This window comes from Panulirus ornatus, chromosome 6 (genome assembly GCF_036320965.1).
Source record: "Panulirus ornatus isolate Po-2019 chromosome 6, ASM3632096v1, whole genome shotgun sequence".
Classification (NCBI taxonomy): domain Eukaryota; kingdom Metazoa; phylum Arthropoda; class Malacostraca; order Decapoda; family Palinuridae; genus Panulirus; species Panulirus ornatus.
The window spans coordinates 33,628,844-33,648,365 of NC_092229.1; the positions used below are offsets into that span (position 1 = coordinate 33,628,844).

Consider the following 19,522-nt stretch of genomic DNA (forward strand, 5'->3'; position numbering starts at 1 on the left):
ACTGCAGTGGAATTTATTAAAAAAGGGGGTGACTGTGTTGTTGACTGGTTGGTAAGGCTATTCAATCTACGTACGACTCATTGTGAGGTGCCTGAGGATTGGTGGAATGCTTGCACAGTGCCAATATTCAAAGGCAAAGGGCATAGAGATGAATGCTCAAATTACAGAGTTAAGTTTGTTGAGTATTTCTGGGAAATTACATGGGAGGGTATTGATTGAGAGGTTAAAGGCACGTACAAAGCATCAGATTGGGGAAGAGCAGTGTTGGTTTCAGAAGTGGTAAAGGATGTGTGGATCAGGTGTTTGCTTTGAAGAATGTATGTGAGAAATACTTAGAAGAGCAAATGGATTTGTATGTAGCATTTATGGATCTGGAGAAGGCATATGCTAGAGTTGATAGAGATGCTCTGTGGAAGGTATTAAGAATATATGGTGTGGGACGGAAGTTTTTTGAAGCATTGAAAAGTTTTTATCGAGGATGTAAGGCATATGTACGAGTAGGAAGAGCGGAAAGTGATCGGTTCTCAGTGAATGTCGGTTTGCGGCAGGGGTGCGTGATGTCTCCATTGTTGTTTAATTTGTTTGTGGATGAGGTTGTTATGGAGGTGAATGCAAGAGTTTTGGAGAGAGGGGCAAGTATGCAGTCTGTTGTGGATGAGAGAGCTTGGGAAGTGAGTCAGTTGTTGTTCGCTGATGATACATCTCTGGTTATTGATTCATGTGAGAAACTGCAGAAGCTGGTGACTGAGTTTAATAAAGTGTGTGAAATAAGAAAGCTGAGAGTAAATGTAAATAAGAGCAAGGTTATCAGGTACACTAGGATTGAGGGACAAGTCAACTGGGAGGTAAGTTTGAATGAATAAAAACTGGAGGAAGTGAAGTGTTTTAGATATCTGGGAGTGGATCTGGCAGCGGATGGAACCATGAAAGCGAAAGTGAGTCATAGGTTGGGGGAGGGGTCAAAAGTTTTGCGGGCGTTGAAAAATGTGTGGAAATCGAAATCGTTATCTCGGAAAGCAAAAATGGGTATGTTTGAAGGAATAGTGGTTCCGACAATGTTATATGGTTGCGAGGCGTGGGTTATAGTTAGAGTTGTGCGGAGGAGGGTTATTGTGCTGGAAATGAGATGTTTAAAGACAATATGTGGTGTGAGGTGGTTTGATTAAGTAAGTAATGAAAGGGTAAGTGAGATCTGTGGTAATATAGTGTGTTTGAGAGAGCAGAAGAGGATGTTTTGAAGTGGTTTGGTCACAAGGAGAGAATCAGTAAGGAAAGATTGACCAAGAGGATATATGTGTCGGAGGTGGAGGGAACGAGGAGAAGTGGGAGACCAAATTGGAGGTGGAAAGATGGAGTGAGAAAGATTTTGAGTGATCGGGGCCTGAACATGCAGGAGGGTGAAAGGCGTGCAAGGAATAGAGTGAATTGGAACGATGTGGTATAACGGGGTCACCTGGTGTCAATAGATTGAACCAGGGCATGTGAAGCGTCTGGTGTAAACCATGGAAAGTTTCGTGGGGCCTGGATGCATTCGGTGCATTATAGAACTTTCCATGGTTTGTCCCAGGCGCTTCACATGCCCTGGTCCAATCCATTGACAGCACGTCGACCCCAGTATACCACATCGATCCAATTCATTCTATTCTTTGCACGCCTTTCACCCTCATGCATTTTCAGGTCCCGATCACTCAAAATCTTTTTCACTACATCTTTCCACCTCCAGTTTGGTCTCCCACTTCTCGTCGTTCCTTACACCTCTGACGCATATATCCTCTTGGTCAATCTTTCCTCACTCATTATCTCCATGTGACCAAACCATTTCAAAACACCCTCTTCTGCTCTCTCAACCACATCGTTTTTATCACCAGACATCTCTCTTATCCTATCGTTACTTACTCGATCAAACCACCTCACACCACATATTGTCATCAAACATCTCATTTCCAACACATCCACCCTCCGGCGCACAACTCTATCCATAGCCCACGCCTAGCAACCATATAAAATTGTTGGAACCATTATTCCTTCAAACATACCCATTTTTGCTTTCCGAGATAATGTTCTCGACTTTCACACATTCTTCAACGCTCCCAGAACTCTCGCCCCCTCCCCAAACCTATAATTCACTTCCGCTTCCATGGTTCCTTCCGCTGCCAGATCCACTCCCATATATCTAAAGCACTTCACTTCCTCCAGTTTTTATCCATTCAAACTTACCTTCCAATTGACTTATCCCTCAACCCTACTATACCTAATAATCTTACTCTTTTTCACATTTACTCTCATCCTTCTTCTTTCACACACTATACCAAACTCAGTCAGCAGCTTCTGCAGTTTCTCACACGAATCAGCCAACAGCGCTGTATCATCAGCGAACAACAACTAACTCACTTCCCAAGCCCTCTCAGCCACAACAGACCGCATACTTGCCCCTCTCTCCAAAACTCATGCATTCACCTCCCTAACAACCCCATCCATAAACAAATTAAACAACCATGGAGACATCACACACCCCTGCCGCAAACCTACATTTACTGAGAACCAATCGCTTTCCTCTCTTCCTACACGTACACTTGCCTCACATCCTCGATAAAAGCTTTACACTGCTTCTAACAACTTGCCTCCAACACCATATATTCTTAATACCTTCCACAGACCATCTCTATCAACTCTATCATATGCCTTCTCCAGATCCATAAATGCTGCATACAAATCTACTTGCTTTTCTAAGTATTTCTCACATACATTCTTCAAAGCAAACACCTGATCCACATATCCTCTACCACTTCTGAAACCGAAGTGTTCTTCCCCAATCTGATGCTCAGTACATGCCTTCACCCTCTCAATCAATACCCTCCCATATAATTTGCCAGGAATACTCAACAAATTTATAACTCTGTAATTTGAGCACTCACTTTTATCCCCTTTGCCTTTGTACAATGGCACTATGCAAGAATTCCTCCAATCCTCAGGCACCTCACCATGAGTCATACATACATTAAACAACCTTACCAACCAGTCAACAATATAGTCACCCCTTTTTTGATAAATTCCACTGCAATACCATCCAAACCCGCTGCATTGCTGGCTTTCATCTTCTGCAAAGCTTTTACTACCTCTTCTCTGTTTACCAAATTATTCTCCCTAACCCTCTCACTTTGCACACCACCTCTATCAAAAAACCCTATATCTGCCAATCTGTCATCAAACATTCAACAAACCTTCAAAATACTCACTCCATCTACTTCTCACGTCACCACTACTTGTTATCACCTCCCCATTAGCCCCCTTCACTGAAGTTCCTATTGATTCCCTTGTCTTACGCACTATACTTACCTCCTACCAAAACATCTTTATATTCTCCCTAAAATTTAATGATACTCTCTCGCCCCAACCCTCATTTGCCCTCTTTTTCACCTCTTTCACCTTTCTCTTGACCTCCTGCCTCTATTTTCTTTAGACATCTCCCAGTCATTTGCATTATTTCCTTGTAAAAGTCGTCCAAATGTCTCTCTCTTCTCTTTCACTAGCAATGTTACTTCTTTATCCTCAGCTGGTGACTGAGTTTGGTAACGTGTGTGAAAGAAGAAAGCTACCAGTAAGTGTGAATATGAGCAAGGTTATTACGTACAGCAGGGTTGAGGGACAAGTCAATTGGGAGGTAAGTTTGAATGGAGAAAAACTGGAGGAAGAAAAGTGTTTTAGATATCTGGAATTGGATTTGGCAGCGGATGGAACCATGGAAGCGGAAGTGAATTATAGGGTGGGGGAGGGGGCGAGAGTTCTGGGAGCGTTAAAGAATGTGTGGAAGTCGAGAACATTATCTCGGAAAGCAAAAATACGTATGTTTGAAGGAATAGCTGTTCCAACAATGTTATATGGTTGCGAGGCGTGGGCTATGGTTAGAGTTGTGCCGAGGAGGGTGGATGTTCTGGAAATGAGATGTTTGAGGACAATGTGTGGTGTGAGGTGGTTTGATCGAGTAAGTAATGTAAGGGTAAGAGAGATGTGTGGCAATAAAAAGAGTGTGGTTGAGAGAGCAGAAGAGGGTGTTTTGAAATGGTTTGGTCACATGAAGAGAATGAGTGAGGAAATTTGACCTAGAGGATATATGCATCAGACGTGGAGGGAAAGAAGAGAAGTGGGATACCAAATTGGAGGTGGAAAGATGGAGTGAAAAAGATTTTGACTGATCGGGGCCTGAACATGCAGGAGGGTGAAAGGCGTGCAAGGAATAGAGTGAATTGGAACGATGTGGTATACCGGGGTCGACGTGCTGTCAATGGATTGAACCAGGGCATATGAAGCGTCTGGGGCAAACCATGGAAAGTTCTGTGGGGCCTGGATGTGGAAACTGAGCTGTGGTTTCGGTGCATTATAAATGACAGCTAGAGACTGAGTGTGAACGAATGTGGCCTTTGTTGTCTTTTCCTACTGCTAACTCGTGCACATGAAGGGGGAGGGGGTTGTTATTTCATGAGTGGCGGGGTGGCTATAGGAATGAATAAAGGTAGACAGTATGAATTATGTACATGTGTATATATGTATATGTCTGTGTGTGTATATATATGTATACGTTGAGATGTATAGGTATGTATATTTGCGTGTGTGGACATGTATGTATATACATGTGTATGTGGGTGGGTTGGGCTATTCTTTCGTTTGTTTCCTTGCGCTACCTCGCTTGCGCGAGAGACAGCGAGAAAGCAATTCTATGGAAATATAATATATATATATATATAATTAATATATATATATATATATATATATATAATATATATATATATATATATATATATATATATATATATATTATATATATATATAATTATATATATATATATATAATATATATATATATATATATATATATATATATATATATATGTATATTATATATATTCCCTGCACGCCCCCCTCCCCTCCTTGCATGTTCGGGCCCAAAATCACTCAAAATCCCTTTCACTCCATCCCTCCACCCCCAATTTGGTGTCCCACTTCTTCTCGTTCCCTCCATCTCCGACACACTATATATATATATATATTATATAAATTATATTATATAATATATATATATTATCCCTGGGGATAGGGTGAAAGAATACTTCCCACGCATTCCTCGCGTGTCGTAGAAGGCGACTAGAGGGGACGGGAGCGGGGGCCAGAAATCCTCCCCTCCTTGTATTTTAACTTTCTAAAATGGGAAACAGAAGAAGGAGTCACGCGGGGAGTGCTCATCCTCCTCGAAGGCTCAGACTGGGGTGTCTAAATGTGTGTGGATGTAACCAAGATGTGAAAAAAGGAGAGATAGGTAGTATGTTTGAGGAAAGGAACCTGGATGTTTTGGGCTCTGAGTGAAACGAAGCTCAAGGGTAAAGGGGAAGAGTGGTTTGGGAATGTCTTGGGAGTAAAGTCAGGGGTTAGTGAGAGGACAAGAGCAAGGGAAGGAGTAGCAGTACTCCTGAAACAGGAGTTGTGGGAGTATGTGATAGAATGTAAGAAAGTAATTCTCGATTAATATGGGTAAAACTGAAAGTTGATGGAGAGAGATGGGTGATTATTGGTGCATATGCACCTGGGCATGAGAAGAAAGATCATGAGAGGCAAGTGTTTTGGGAGCAGCTGAATGAGTGTGTTAGAGGTTTTGATGCAGAGACCGGGTTATAGTGATGGGTGATTTGAATGCAAAGGTGAGTAATGTGGCAGTTGAGGAATAATTGGTATACATGGGGTGTTCAGTGTTTGTAAATGGAAATGGTGAAGAGCTTGTAGATTTATGTGCTGAAAAAGGACTGGTGATTTGAATACCTGGTTTAAAAAGCGAGATATACATAAGTATACGTATGTAAGTAGGAGAGATGGCCAGAGAGCGTTATTGGATTACGTGTTAATTGACAGGCGCGCGAAAGAGAGACTTTTGGATGTTAATGTGCTGAGAGGTGCAACTGGAGGGATGTCTGATTATTATCTTGTGGAGGCTAAGGTGAAGATTTGTATGGGTTTTCAGAAAAGAAGAGTGAATGTTGGGGTGAAGAGGGTGGTGAGAGTAAGTGAGCTTGGGAAGGAGACTTGTGTGAGGAAGTACCAGGAGAGACTGAGTACAGAATGGAAAAAGGTGAGAACAATGGAAGTAAGGGGAGTGGGGGAGGAATGGGATGTATTTAGGGAATCAGTGATGGATTGCGCAAAAGATGCTTGTGGCATGAGAAGAGTGGGAGGTGGGTTGATTAGAAAGGGTAGTGAGTGGTGGGATGAAGAAGTAAGATTATTAGTGAAAGAGAAGAGAGAGGCATTTGGACGATTTTTGCAGGGAAAAAATGCAATTGAGTGGGAGATGTATAAAAGAAAGAGACAGGAAGTCAAGAGAAAGGTGCAAGAGGTGAAAAAGAGGGCAAATGAGAGTTGGGGTGAGAGAGTATCATTAAATTTTAGGGAGAATAAAAAGATGTTCTGGAAGGAGGTAAATAAAGTGCGTAAGAAAGGGAGCAAATGGGAACTTCAGTGAAGGGCGCAAATGGGGAGGTGATAACAAGTAGTGGTGATGTGAGAAGGAGATGGAGTGAGTATTTTGAAGGTTTGTTGAATGTGTTTGATGATAGAGTGGCAGATATAGGGTGTTTTGGTCGAGGTGGTGTGCAAAGTGAGAGGGTTAGGGAAAATGATTTGGTAAACAGAGAAGAGGTAGTAAAAGCTTTGCGGAAGATGAAAGCCGGCAAGGCTGCAGGTTTGGATGGTATTGCAGTGGAATTTATTAAAAAAGGGTGTGACTGTATTGTTGACTGGTTGGTAAGGTTATTTAATGTATGTATGACTCATGGTGAGGTGCCTGAGGATTGGCGGAATGCGTGCATAGTGCCATTGTACAAAGGCAAAGGGGATAAGAGTGAGTGCTCAAATTACATAGGTATAAGTTTGTTGAGTATTCCTGGTAAATTATATGGGAGGGTATTGATTGAGAGGATGAAGGCATGTACAGAGCATCATATTGGGGAAGACCAGTGTGGTTTCAGAAGTGGTAGAGGATGTGTGGATCAGGTGTTTGCTTTGAAGAATGTATGTGAGAAATACTTAGAAAAGCAAATGGATTTGTATGTAGCGTTTATGGATCTGGAGAAGGCAATTGATAGAGTTGATAGAGATGCTCTGTGGAAGGTATTAAGAATATATGTTGTGGGAGGAAAGTTGTTAGAAGCAGTGAAAAGTTTTTATCGAGGATGTAAGGCATGTGTACGTGTAGGAAGAGAGGAAAGTGATTGGTTCTCAGTGAATGTAGGTTTGCGGCAGGGGTGTGTGATGTCTCCATGGTTGTTTAATTTGTTTATGGATGGGGTTGTTAGGGAGGTGAATGCAAGAGTTTTGGAAAGAGGGGCAAGTATGAAGTCTGTTGGGGATGAGAGAGCTTGGGAAGTGAGTCAGTTGTTGTTCGCTGATGATACAGCGCTGGTGGCTGATTCATGTGAGAAACTGCAGAAGCTGGTGACTGAGTTTGGTAAAGAGTGTGAAAGAAGAAAGTTAAGAGTAAATGTGAATAAGAGCAAGGTTATTAGGTACAGTAGGGTTGAGGGTCAAGTCAATTGGGAGGTAAGTTTGAATGGAGAAAAACTGGAGGAAGTGAAGTGCTTTAGATATCTGGGAGTGGATCTGGCAGCGGATGGAACCATGGAAGCGGAAGTGAATCATAGGGTGGGGGAGGTGGCGAAAATTCTGGGAGCCTTGAAGAATGTGTGGAAGTCGAGAACATTATCTCGGAAAGCAAAAATGGGTATGTTTGAAGGAATAGTGGTTCCAACAATGTTGTATGGTTGCGAGGCGTGGGCTATGGATAGAGTTGTGCGCAGGAGGGTGGATGTGCTGGAAATGAGATGTTTGAGGACAATGTGTGGTGTGAGGTGGTTTGATCGAGTAAGTAATGTAAGGGTAAGAGAGATGTGTGGAAATAAAAAGAGCGTGGTTGAGAGAGCAGAAGAGGGTGTTTTGAAATGGTTTGGGCACATGGAGAGAATGAGTGAGGAAGAGTTGACCAAGAGGATATATGTGTCGGAGGTGGAGGGAACGAGGAGAAGTGGGAGACCAAATTGGAGGTGGAAAGATGGAGTGAAAAAGATTTTGTGTGATCGGGGCCTGAACATGCATGAGGGTGAAAGGGGCAAGGAATAGAGTGAATTGGACGATGTGGTATACGGGGTTGACGTGCTGTCAGTGGATTGAATCAGGCATTGAAGCGTCTGGGTAAACCATGGAAAGTTCTGTGGGGCCTGATGTGGAAACGGCTGTGGTTTCGGTGCATTATATGACAGCTAGAGACTGAGTGTGAACGAATGGGGCCTTGTTTTCCTTTCCTATGCTACTTCGCACACATGAAGGGGATGGGGGATGGTTATTTCATGAGAGGGAAAGTGTGGTTTCAGGAATGTAAGGTTGCGGCAGTGTGATGATTGTGTCATGGTTTTATAATTTGTTTGATGTGGTTATATATGGTAGTAAATGCAAGAGTTTGGAAATGCGGGTGGCAAGTATGAATCTATTGGATGGGAGTTGGGTGAGTCCAGTTGTTTCCTGCGCTACAGCGCGTGCTGATCGTGAGAAAACAGCGAGAAGCACTGAGTATGGAAATGTAAAAGAATATATATATATATATATATATATATATATATATATATATATTTATATATATATATATATATATATATAAAGGATAAAGTATCTAAATTACAATATAAGTATTTAATATTCTGTAAATTATATGGGAGGGTTATTGATTAGAGGTGAATGCATGTACAAGCATCATATTGGGAAGAGCAAAGTGATTGGTTTCAGAATGTGGTTGAGGAGGTGTGGATCAGGTGTTTATGCTTTTGAAGAATGTAGTGAGAAATACTTTAGAAAAGCAAATGGATTTGTATGTAGCATTATGGATCTGGGAAGTGCATTGATAGAGTGATAGAATGCCTGTGGAGGTATTAAGTAAATAATGGTGTGGGTGGAAGTTGTGTAGAAGCATGAAAGTTAAGAGTAAATGTGAATAAGAGCAAGGTTATTAGGTACAGTAGGGTTGAGGGTCAAGTCAATTGGGAGGTGAGTTTGAATGGAGAAAAACTGGAGGAAGTGAAGTGTTTTAGATATCTGGGAGTGGATCTGGCAGCGGATGGAACCATGGAAGCGGAAGTGGATCATAGGGTGGGGGAGGGGCGAAAATTCTGGGGGCCTTGAAGAATGTGTGGAAGTCGAGAACATTATCTCGGAAAGCAAAAATGGGTATGTTTGAAGGAATAGTGGTTCCAACAATGTTGTATGGTTGCGAGGCGTGGGCTATGGATAGAGTTGTGCGCAGGAGGATGGATGTGCTGGAAATGAGATGTTTGAGGACAATATGTGGTGTGAGGTGGTTTGATCGAGTGAGTAACGTAAGGGTAAGAGAGATGTGTGGAAATAAAAAGAGCGTGGTTGAGAGAGCAGAAGAGGGTGTTTTGAAGTGGTTTGGGCACATGGAGAGGATGAGTGAGGAAAGATTGACCAAGAGGATATATGTGTCGGAGGTGGAGGGAACGAGGAGAAGAGGGAGACCAAATTGGAGGTGGAAAGATGGAGTGAAAAAGATTTTGTGTGATCGGGGCCTGAACATGCAGGAGGGTGAAAGGAGGGCAAGGAATAGAGTGAATTGGAGCGATGTGGTATACCGGGGTTGACGTGCTGTCAGTGGATTGAATCAAGGCATGTGAAGCGTCTGGGGTAAGCCATGGAAAGCTGTGTAGGTATGTATATTTGCGTGTGTGGACGTATGTATATACATGTGTATGGGAGGGGGGTTGGGCCATTTCTTTCGTCTGTTTCCTTGCGCTACCTCGCAAACGCGGGAGACAGCGACAAAGTATAATAAAATAAATATAAATATATATATATATATATATATATATATATATATATATATATATATTTATATTTTTATATTATTTATTTATTTTGCTTTGTTGCTGTCTCCCGCGTTTGCGAGGTAGCGCAAGGAAACAGACAAAAGAAATGGCCCAACCCACCCCCCTACACATGTATATACATACACGTCCACACACGCAAATATACAATACCCATACATACACATATATATACACACACAGACACATACATATATACATATGCACACAATTCACACTGCCCCTACTCACCCCCATCGCCACCCCGCCACACATGGAATAACATCCCCCTCCCCCCTCATGTGTGCGAGGTAGCGCTAGGAAAAGACAACAAAGGCCCCACCCGCTCAGAGTCAGTCTCCAGCTGTCATGCAATAATGCCCGAAACCACAGCTCCCTTTCCACATCCAGGCCCCACAGAACTTTTCATGGTTTACCCCAGACGCCTCACACGCCCCGATTCAATCCATCGACAGCACGTCGACCCCGGTGCACCACATCGATCCAACCCACTCTATTCCCTGCACGCCCCCCACCCTCCTGCATGTTCAGGCCACAATCACTCAAAATCCCTTTCACTCCATCCCTCCACCCCCAATTTGGTGTCCCACTTCTTCTCGTTCCCTCCATCTCCGACACATATATATATATATATATATATATATATATATTATCCCTGGGGATAGGGGTGAAAGAATACTTGCCACGCATTCCTCGCGTGTCGTAGAAGGCGACTAGAGGAGACGGGAGCGGGGGGCCAGAAATCCTCCCCTCCTTGTATTTTTAACTTTCGAAAATGGGAAACAGAAGAAGGAGTCACGCGGGGAGTGCTCATCCTCCTCGAAGGCTCAGACTGGGGTGTCTAAATGTATGTGGATGTAACCAAGATGTGAAAAAAGGAGAGATAGGTAGTATGTTTGAGGAAAGGAACCTGGATGTTTTGGGTCTGAGTGAATCGAAGCTCAAGGGTAAAGGGGAAGAGTGGTTTGGGAATGTCTTGGGAGTAAAGTCAGGGGTTAGGGAGAGGACAAGAGCAAGGGAAGGAGCAGCAGTACTCCTGAAACAGGAGTTGTGGGAGTATGTGATAGAATGTAAGAAAGTAAATTCTCGATTAATATGGGTAAAACTGAAAGTTGATGGAGAGAGATGGGTGATTATTGGTGCATATGCACCTGGGCATGAGAAGAAAGATCATGAGAGGCAAGTGTTTTGGGAGCAGCTGAATGAGTGTGTTAGAGGTTTTGATGCAAGAGACCGGGTTATAGTGATGGGTGATTTGAATGCGAAAGTGAGTAATGTGGCAGTTGAGGGAATAATTGGTATACATGGGGTGTTCAGTTTTGTAAATGGAAATGGTGAAGAGCTTGTAGATTTATGTGCTGAAAAAGGACTGGTGATATTGAATACCTGGTTTAAAAAGCGAGATATACATAAGTATACGTATGTAAGTAGGAGAGATGGCCAGAGAGCGTTATTGGATTACGTGTTAATTGACAGGCGCGCGAAAGAAAGACTTTTGGATGTTAATGTGCTGAGAGGTGCAACTGGAGGGATGTCTGATTATTATCTTGTGGAGGCTAAGGTGAAGATTTGTATGGGTTTTCAGAAAAGAAGAGTGAATGTTGGGGTGAAGAGGGTGGTGAGAGTAAGTGAGCTTGGGAAGGAGACTTGTGTGAGGAAGTACCAGGAGAGACTGAGTACAGAATGGAAAAAGGTGAGAACAATGGAAGTAAGGGGAGTGGGGGAGGAATGGGATGTATTTAGGGAATCAGTGATGGATTGCGCAAAAGATGCTTGTGGCATGAGAAGAGTGGGAGGTGGGTTGATTAGAAAGGGTAGTGAGTGGTGGGATGAAGAAGTAAGATTATTAGTGAAAGAGAAGAGAGAGGCATTTGGACGATTTTTGCAGGGAAAAAATGCAATTGAGTGGGAGATGTATAAAAGAAAGAGACAGGAAGTCAAGAGAAAGGTGCAAGAGGTGAAAAAGAGGGCAAATGAGAGTTGGGGTGAGAGAGTATCATTAAATTTTAGGGAGAATAAAAAGATGTTCTGGAAGGAGGTAAATAAAGTGCGTAAGACAAGGGAGCAAATGGGAACTTCAGTGAAGGGCGCAAATGGGGAGGTGAAAACAAGTAGTGGTGATGTGAGAAGGAGATGGAATGAGTATGTTGAAGGTTTGTTGAATGTGTTTGATGATAGAGTGGCAGATATAGGGTGTTTTGGTTGAGGTGGTGTGCAAAGTGAGAGGGTTAGGGAAAATGATTTGGTAAACAGAGAAGAGGTAGTAAAAGCTTTGCGGAAGATGAAAGCCGGCAAGGCTGCAGGTTTGGATGGTATTGCAGTGGAATTTATTAAAAAATGGTGTGACTGTATTGTTGACTGGTTGGTAAGGTTATTTAATGTATGTGTGACTCATGGTGAGGTGCCTGAGGATTGGCGGAATGTGTGCATAGTGCCATTGTACAAAGGCAAAGGGGGTAAGAGTGAGTGCTCAAATTACAGAGGTATAAGTTTGTTGAGTATTCCTGGTAAATTATATGGGAGGGTATTGATTGAGAGGATGAAGGCATGTACAGAGCATCAGATTGGGGAAGAGCAGTGTGGTTTCAGAAGTGGTAGAGGATGTGTGGATCAGGTGTTTGCTTTGAAGAATGTATGTGAGAAATACTTAGAAAAGCAAATGGATTTGTATGTAGCATTTATGGATCTGGAGAAGGCATATGATAGAGTTGATAGAGATGCTCTGTGGAAGGTATTAAGAATATATGGTGTGGGAGGCAAGTTGTTAGAAGCAGTGAAAAGTTTTTATCGAGGATGTAAGGCATGTGTACGTGTAGGAAGAGAGGAAAGTGATTGGTTCTCAGTGAATGTAGGTTTGCGGCAGGGGTGTGTGATGTCTCCATGGTTGTTTAATTTGTTTATGGATGGGGTTGTTAGGGAGGTAAATGCAAGAGTCTGGAAAGAGGGGCAAGTATGAAGTCTGTTGGGGATGAGAGAGCTTGGGAAGTGAGTCAGTTGTTGTTCGCTGATGATACAGCGCTGGTGGCTGATTCATGTGAGAAACTGCAGAAGCTGGTGACTGAGTTTGGTAAAGTGTGTGGAAGAAGAAAGTTAAGAGTAAATGTGAATAAGAGCAAGGTTATTAGGTACAGTAGGGTTGAGGGTCAAGTCAATTGGGAGGTGAGTTTGAATGGAGAAAAACTGGAGGAAGTGAAGTGTTTTAGATATCTGGGAGTGGATCTGTCAGCGGATGGAACCATGGAAGCGGAAGTGGATCATAGGGTGGGGGAGGGGGCGAAAATTTGGGAGCCTTGAAAAATGTGTGGAAGTCGAGAACATTATCTCGGAAAGCAAAAATGGGTATGTTTGAAGGAATAGTGGTTCCAACAATGTTGTATGGTTGCGAGGCGTGGGCTATGGATAGAGTTGTGCGCAGGAGGATGGATGTGCTGGAAATGAGATGTTTGAGGACAATGTGTGGTGTGAGGTGGTTTGATCGAGTAAGTAACGTAAGGGTAAGAGAGATGTGTGGAAATAAAAAGAGCGTGGTTGAGAGAGCAGAAGAGGGTGTTTTGAAATGGTTTGGGCACATGGAGAGAATGAGTGAGGAAAGATTGACCAAGAGGATATATGTGTCGGAGGTGGAGGGAACGAGGAGAAGAGGGAGACCAAATTGGAGGTGGAAAGATGGAGTGAAAAAGATTTTGTGTGATCGGGGCCTGAACATGCAGGAGGGTGAAAGGAGGGCAAGGAATAGAGTGAATTGGAGCGATGTGGTATACAGGGTTTGACGTGCTGTCAGTGGATTGAATCAAGGCATGTGAAGCGTCTGGGGTAAACCATGGAAAGCTGTGTAGGTATGTATATTTGCGTGTGTGGACGTGTGTATGTACATGTGTATGGGGGGGGGGTTGGGCCATTTCTTTCGTCTGTTTCCTTGCGCTACCTCGCAAACGCGGGAGACAGCGACAAAGTATAAGAAAAAAAAAAAAAAATATATATATATATATTTATATATATATATATATATATATATATATATATATATATATATATATATATATATATATATATATATATATATATATATATATATATATATATATATATATATCAGCTGGGAATAAATTGAGCCGTGATACACCATGTAGAAGCGTTTAGCTCAAAGCATTATACTATGCAGCGTCGCTGCCATAATTCGGAGTAAGGAAAGGCTTTTCCTCTTATACCTGAACGTGATAAACTTACGCACATGCCTTCAGGCATTTTTTGAAACCGCTTATCCTTAACTGTCTTATGTATTTCGATCTGTGCCATTGCAGGACTGACTTTACTGTTTTCATCATACTAGAACGTTCCATTACTTCTCAACCGTTTAATTTACTCCCTTCTAAAATGTCTTCAACTTTCATCCTTTTACATTCACAATTCACTCGTGTCATATCCCAGCCAGCCATATGGCCTTGTATGTCTCGTCGGTAATGGTAGCAGGGACACGCCTGCTGTTTCTTGGAAGGACTACTGGTATAACTGGGGTCACCAAACTCTACCCAGCGGGCGAGTAAAAAGGGCGGGCAGGACCACATTTCAGAGATAGTCTTGCTATCTTGCCTACGAACGTATTCCTTTCGAGGTCTAAAAAGAGAAAAATCCTTCAAACCCTTGATAATGAAAGTTGTTGGGCACTTGGGTTATGAGGAAAGCACTAATAGCAGTTGGGTTTTCTTAGAAAAAAGATTAACTGTACTATTCAATGAAAAGGCTGACTAACTGAGTTAGTTCAGTTTCTGTGAAGCTTTATTTTCGTTTTACGTAGCATAGCAATATCTTTTTCTTGGTTTCTGTTTAGAATTTATAAAATGATATTTTTATCCTAATGGTTTACCCTGTTGTTTGTTGAATTTTGAGATCAAAAGATTTTATATGATTGCGCTACATTTGATCAAGCATTTTATGTATTTCTCACAGGATGATACAAAGGAAATACAAAGGAATTAAAAAACAGCTATTTCTGATAGTGGTAGAAATCATAAATTCACAGAAGGGTGTGGTGAGATTTAGAAGGTATACAGATGGTTCAAAAAGAATAACTTGCAAATTGTCATTATGACTAAGAATTAACGTAAGTCGTGGATTTGAGGCTAAGTATTTATCAAGTCTGTTCTTAAACGTATCTGTAGTATTACTTTCAAGCAATCTAAGCGGCAAATCGTTCCATATGTTAACAATCCTGTTGAAGAAAAAGTACTTCGTTTCATCCGAGGTTGAGCATTTTCCCATGAGTTTGCATCCATTACTACGAATATAATCAGACGAATCAAGTCTTAAGTAACTTGATAGATCAAGATTATTAGAGCTTTTGATCATTTTTAATACTTATATTAGATCACTTCTTAACCCATTTTCTAAGGTCCGTTGGTCATCTATGTAACTCGACGCTGTACTCTCTCCATTCTGTCTTTATTTTCTTTTAGCTAATATGACCATAACTGAATACAATATTGAAGATGCAGAAGAACCAATGTAAATAGTAAGAATGATTTCCCTGGACTTAAACTGAAGGCCCTACCAGTGAATTCATGGATTTGGTTTGTTCTTTTCACTGCTTCTGTTCACTGCTTACTTGGTTTTGGGTCACCAGAAATTTTTACGTCCGAGCCTTTTTCCTCATTTACCTTTCGCAGTTCAGCAGAATTCATATTGTTGCTTGCCTTTTCGTTTTTACTACCGATATGTAAAATTTTGCACTTACTGATATCAAAATTTATTTGCCACCTATGAGCCCATTCCATCAGTTTGTCTATGTCAGTTTGAATCTGTCCACGTTCAACTTTAATCGTATATTTTTTTCCCAACTTTGTGTCATCAGCGAATTTTGATATCTTGCAATGCAACCTACATCAATATCATTAATATATGAGAAAGAGAAGTGGCTTCAAGTGATCCTTGTGGCACTCCACTTGTTACGTCTAAACATTCTCTGGCTTTGTTTACGGCCAGTCAACCAATTTTCTATCCAGTAAACTACAACGCCATCAATGCAATGTCTCAATTTTTGCTAGTAACCTTTGGAGCTGAGCCTTATCGAAAGCTTTCTGAAAATCTAGCAAGACAACATCAACTGCTTTACTTTCGTTATGTATGTTGATTATATCATAAAAAAAAAGATCAAGTAGATTTGTCAAACATGAGCGATTTCTTTGAAAACCATACATATAATCGTTTGCTAAGTGTTAGTCCTTTAAATGGTTCGCAATTCAAGGTCTAATGATCGTTTCCATAAGTTTACCAACTACAGAGGTTAAGCTAATAGGACGATAATTTTCTGGCACTGACTTATAGCATTTTCTGAATATTGGTGTTAACACTGGCAAACCTCCATTCATCTGGAGCTTTTCCTATAGCAAGTGACTTATTGAAAAGGACAGTCAAGGGCTAAGCTATCTCATTTTTAGCCTCTCATCGTTCTCGTATAAAACTTACCAGGGCCTGCTGTTTTATTCATTTTCATTCTATTTATTGCTAGAAGTGTCTTCGGCTTTTATGTGAGTTTGTTGAGGAACGCTTTCCTCTCTCATTAGTGAAACCGGATTCGGGATATATTTTGTGTCTTCGATTGTAAGTACAGATGGAAAAATGTCATTTGATATTTCTAACATGGATCGTTTTCTTGAACAAAGTTACAGTTTTCTGTAATTGGTGGACCAATTAACTGCGTAATGACTCTTTTGCTTCCAACATAACTGTAAAACTCCTCAGGATTTCCTTTGCTATTTTCAGCAATATACACTTGGCACCGAAGTTAACTTTACTGTATACATCTCTTACTTTCTCTATGCAAATTTACATCATTTACACTATCACGAAGGTTCTTGGATTATCTTACTTTCTTATGAGCCACTTCCTCAAACCAATGGCACTTTTATGTCACCGTTCCACCATCTTGGCTTCGTTTCAGAAACAGACCGTCTACTACGCATTGCCAAGAATGTTCCTTCTACTGCTTTTAAAGTTTTACTGAAGCTTTTGCAACTGCGTTCTTGTCATTTTCATTGACCATATCATCCTAAGTTGCCTGTCAAGAATGATGTGAAGATCATTAAGAATTATGCGTTTAAAACTGCGATTTTTTTTTCTCGAAGTTGTCGTGTTGACCATCATTACATGCGGTGCTGATAGCAACCTCAAGATAATTTGCTTTGTGATCAATCATAACAAACTTTTATCCCACATCATCATCAACCAGATCCTCATTAGTAGTTAGAACTAAATCTAACATATTCCCTCGCCAGTATGTTTCTCGAGTAATTAGATTAGGACGCTATCGAGCAATGTACATTTAGATACTGCCATGTTCAATCTCCTGGTATGATGGTATCTACAAACTACTGCTAGGAAACGTGGGCAACAGTGTTGACTACGGAGAAAGCGAAATGATGTTCCTTATCAGAAGCACATCAGAAAGTCCGTGGGAGAAGTATAGCAGGAAATGCTATATACTTAGGTTTGGTCCTCTGTAACTACGGGTAGCATGTACGCCAGCCCAAGTTAAGTAAATGAAACCATCACTGGGAGAAACAGCGTCCATCCAAACTTCATTACATCCACACCACATAACTTCACATGGGTCATTACACATCACACGCTTAGTTTCACAGCCATCATTTTTCAATGATTCACTGGTAGGGTTTTGCTGAGACTATCCTCGTATGTAGAAGCATTACTTCATCAGCTGGGAACATTCATTTCTTCCAGAGGTTCAACATTTATTTACAGGGAGTTACACAGCCAGTGCTTTGAAGATGAGATAACTGAGACTATGAGGGTTTCTTCGGGAAATATTCTGGGTGAATCAATAGCTTGAGGAAGATTTACCTGACTATTATGGTTGATTCAGAGGTTTTCTACACAGTCACTTCCATAGCTATTAACGTAGCGCGATGACATGTTCGTATACCGTCATCCTTGAGGAACTATTAAGAGTAATCATCAGAAGTTATGAAGTAAACCAAAGCTATTAAACTGAATATTAATGATAATGAAAATTTGTATAATTTGCTTTAGATAATTTATCATTCATCTTGATGGAGTAAACTAATCTTATAAACCAGAACTCCAAACAGTAATGATTAAACTGCTGGACTCCCGCAGGACGACACTGTGAGAGTGATCTGGGCCTACGGCGACGAGGATCCCAAAGATATAATAACGATGAAGATGCACAGTGCGGGAGGGACGAAGAGTGTCTACCTGCAGGTGCCTCAGCTACGCTTCCCACGCCTCAGTGACGACGTCCAGACGTGGGAACTGGTTTCTCCCAACGTAAGTGGCATTTATTACGTGTTCTCTGTCAGCTATCATTAAAACTTGTATAACTTTTTTAGGAAATGTAATTGTTTCTTCTTTCATATACCCTTACAATGATAAATATCTGAAACCTTTCGTGATATAAGTCTTCATTGATATTCCATATACCACTTACTTTATACATACCGTATAGTTTTATGAAACAAGTTTATCCTAAAAAAAAGAACGGTTATGACTGACTGCTGGACCTCCGCAGGGCGACACTGTGAGAGTATGTCATCAATGGCAAATTACTTTTGAAGTAACTTTCACCATTGCCTGAAAAGCTGAAGGTCGCGAAAAATATTAAGTTTTAAATTTGCAGATTTGGATGATCTTTGTATCGCTGTAACAGGCAAACCTGAGGAGTTTTATGGATATGTTAGAAGTAAGATAGTCATTATCCACTCAAATGGTCAGTTAATAAATGGTCAGTTAAATGACTTGGTTTAAGACAACGAAGACAGGACAAAGATCTTAGATGATTTTTTTTTCTTTTTGCTTCTTTTTGGAAGACACAACTCGCGTCCTATATCCAGTCCCGATTCTAAGAGAAGAAAAATGTTTTGCGACACACTGACACAAGAGTTGAAAATATACAACTAGCGCTAAATGAAATGAAAATAGATTATGATATAACGACAGACCCAGATAAGTTTTATTCGAGGAAAGAGAAACAGGCAAAAATTGAGGTATTCAAACAGTTTATTTGACTGCTATTTTCACCTAATCGCTCGCTACGGGTAAAGTTTCAGTAGAATGGAAGCTTGCAAATGTAACACATATCAAAAAATGTAATTAGTCACCAACCAGAATGTGTAGTCCAGGTTAGCTTGATGTTTATATTTGGTAAAACTATGGGAACCATTATTCAGGATGTGGTTGTAAACCATTTAGTGGCTCACAGTATAATAAATGATTCCTAGTATGGTTTCCGACGAAATTTTTTATCTGATACATTAGCTTAATCAATGACACAATCAACGCATATGATGAAAGTAAAGCTGTTGATGTCATATATTTAGATTCTCAAAAAGCCTTTGATAAAATTCCACGTCAGAGGTTACCAGGAAATATCAATTAACATGGTACGACTAGAATGGAATTGTACTTCGTTAGTTAGGAAATTGGTTGACCGACCGCAGACAAGCAGTAGCGACTAATGGTCAAACCTCAGGATGGTCAGACGTAACAAGTGGTGTGCCACAAGGATCAGTCATAGCAGCGGTTCTTTTTCTCTTATATATCAACGGTATTGATAATAGGCT

The 19,522-nt window shown here is 41.1% G+C and overlaps 1 protein-coding gene across 3 annotated transcripts in view; it reads left to right on the forward strand.

The window, feature by feature from the left end:
* The window catches only part of LOC139749151 (DBH-like monooxygenase protein 1), a 171,253-nt gene that overhangs the window by 61,897 nt on the left and 89,834 nt on the right, over positions 1 to 19,522 (forward strand). For all 3 annotated transcript variants that reach the window (XM_071662790.1, XM_071662791.1, XM_071662789.1), the window contains one exon: positions 18,060 to 18,230. In XM_071662790.1, coding sequence (XP_071518891.1) covers positions 18,060 to 18,230 — 171 coding nt within the window. The remainder of the gene's footprint in view (positions 1 to 18,059; positions 18,231 to 19,522) is intronic.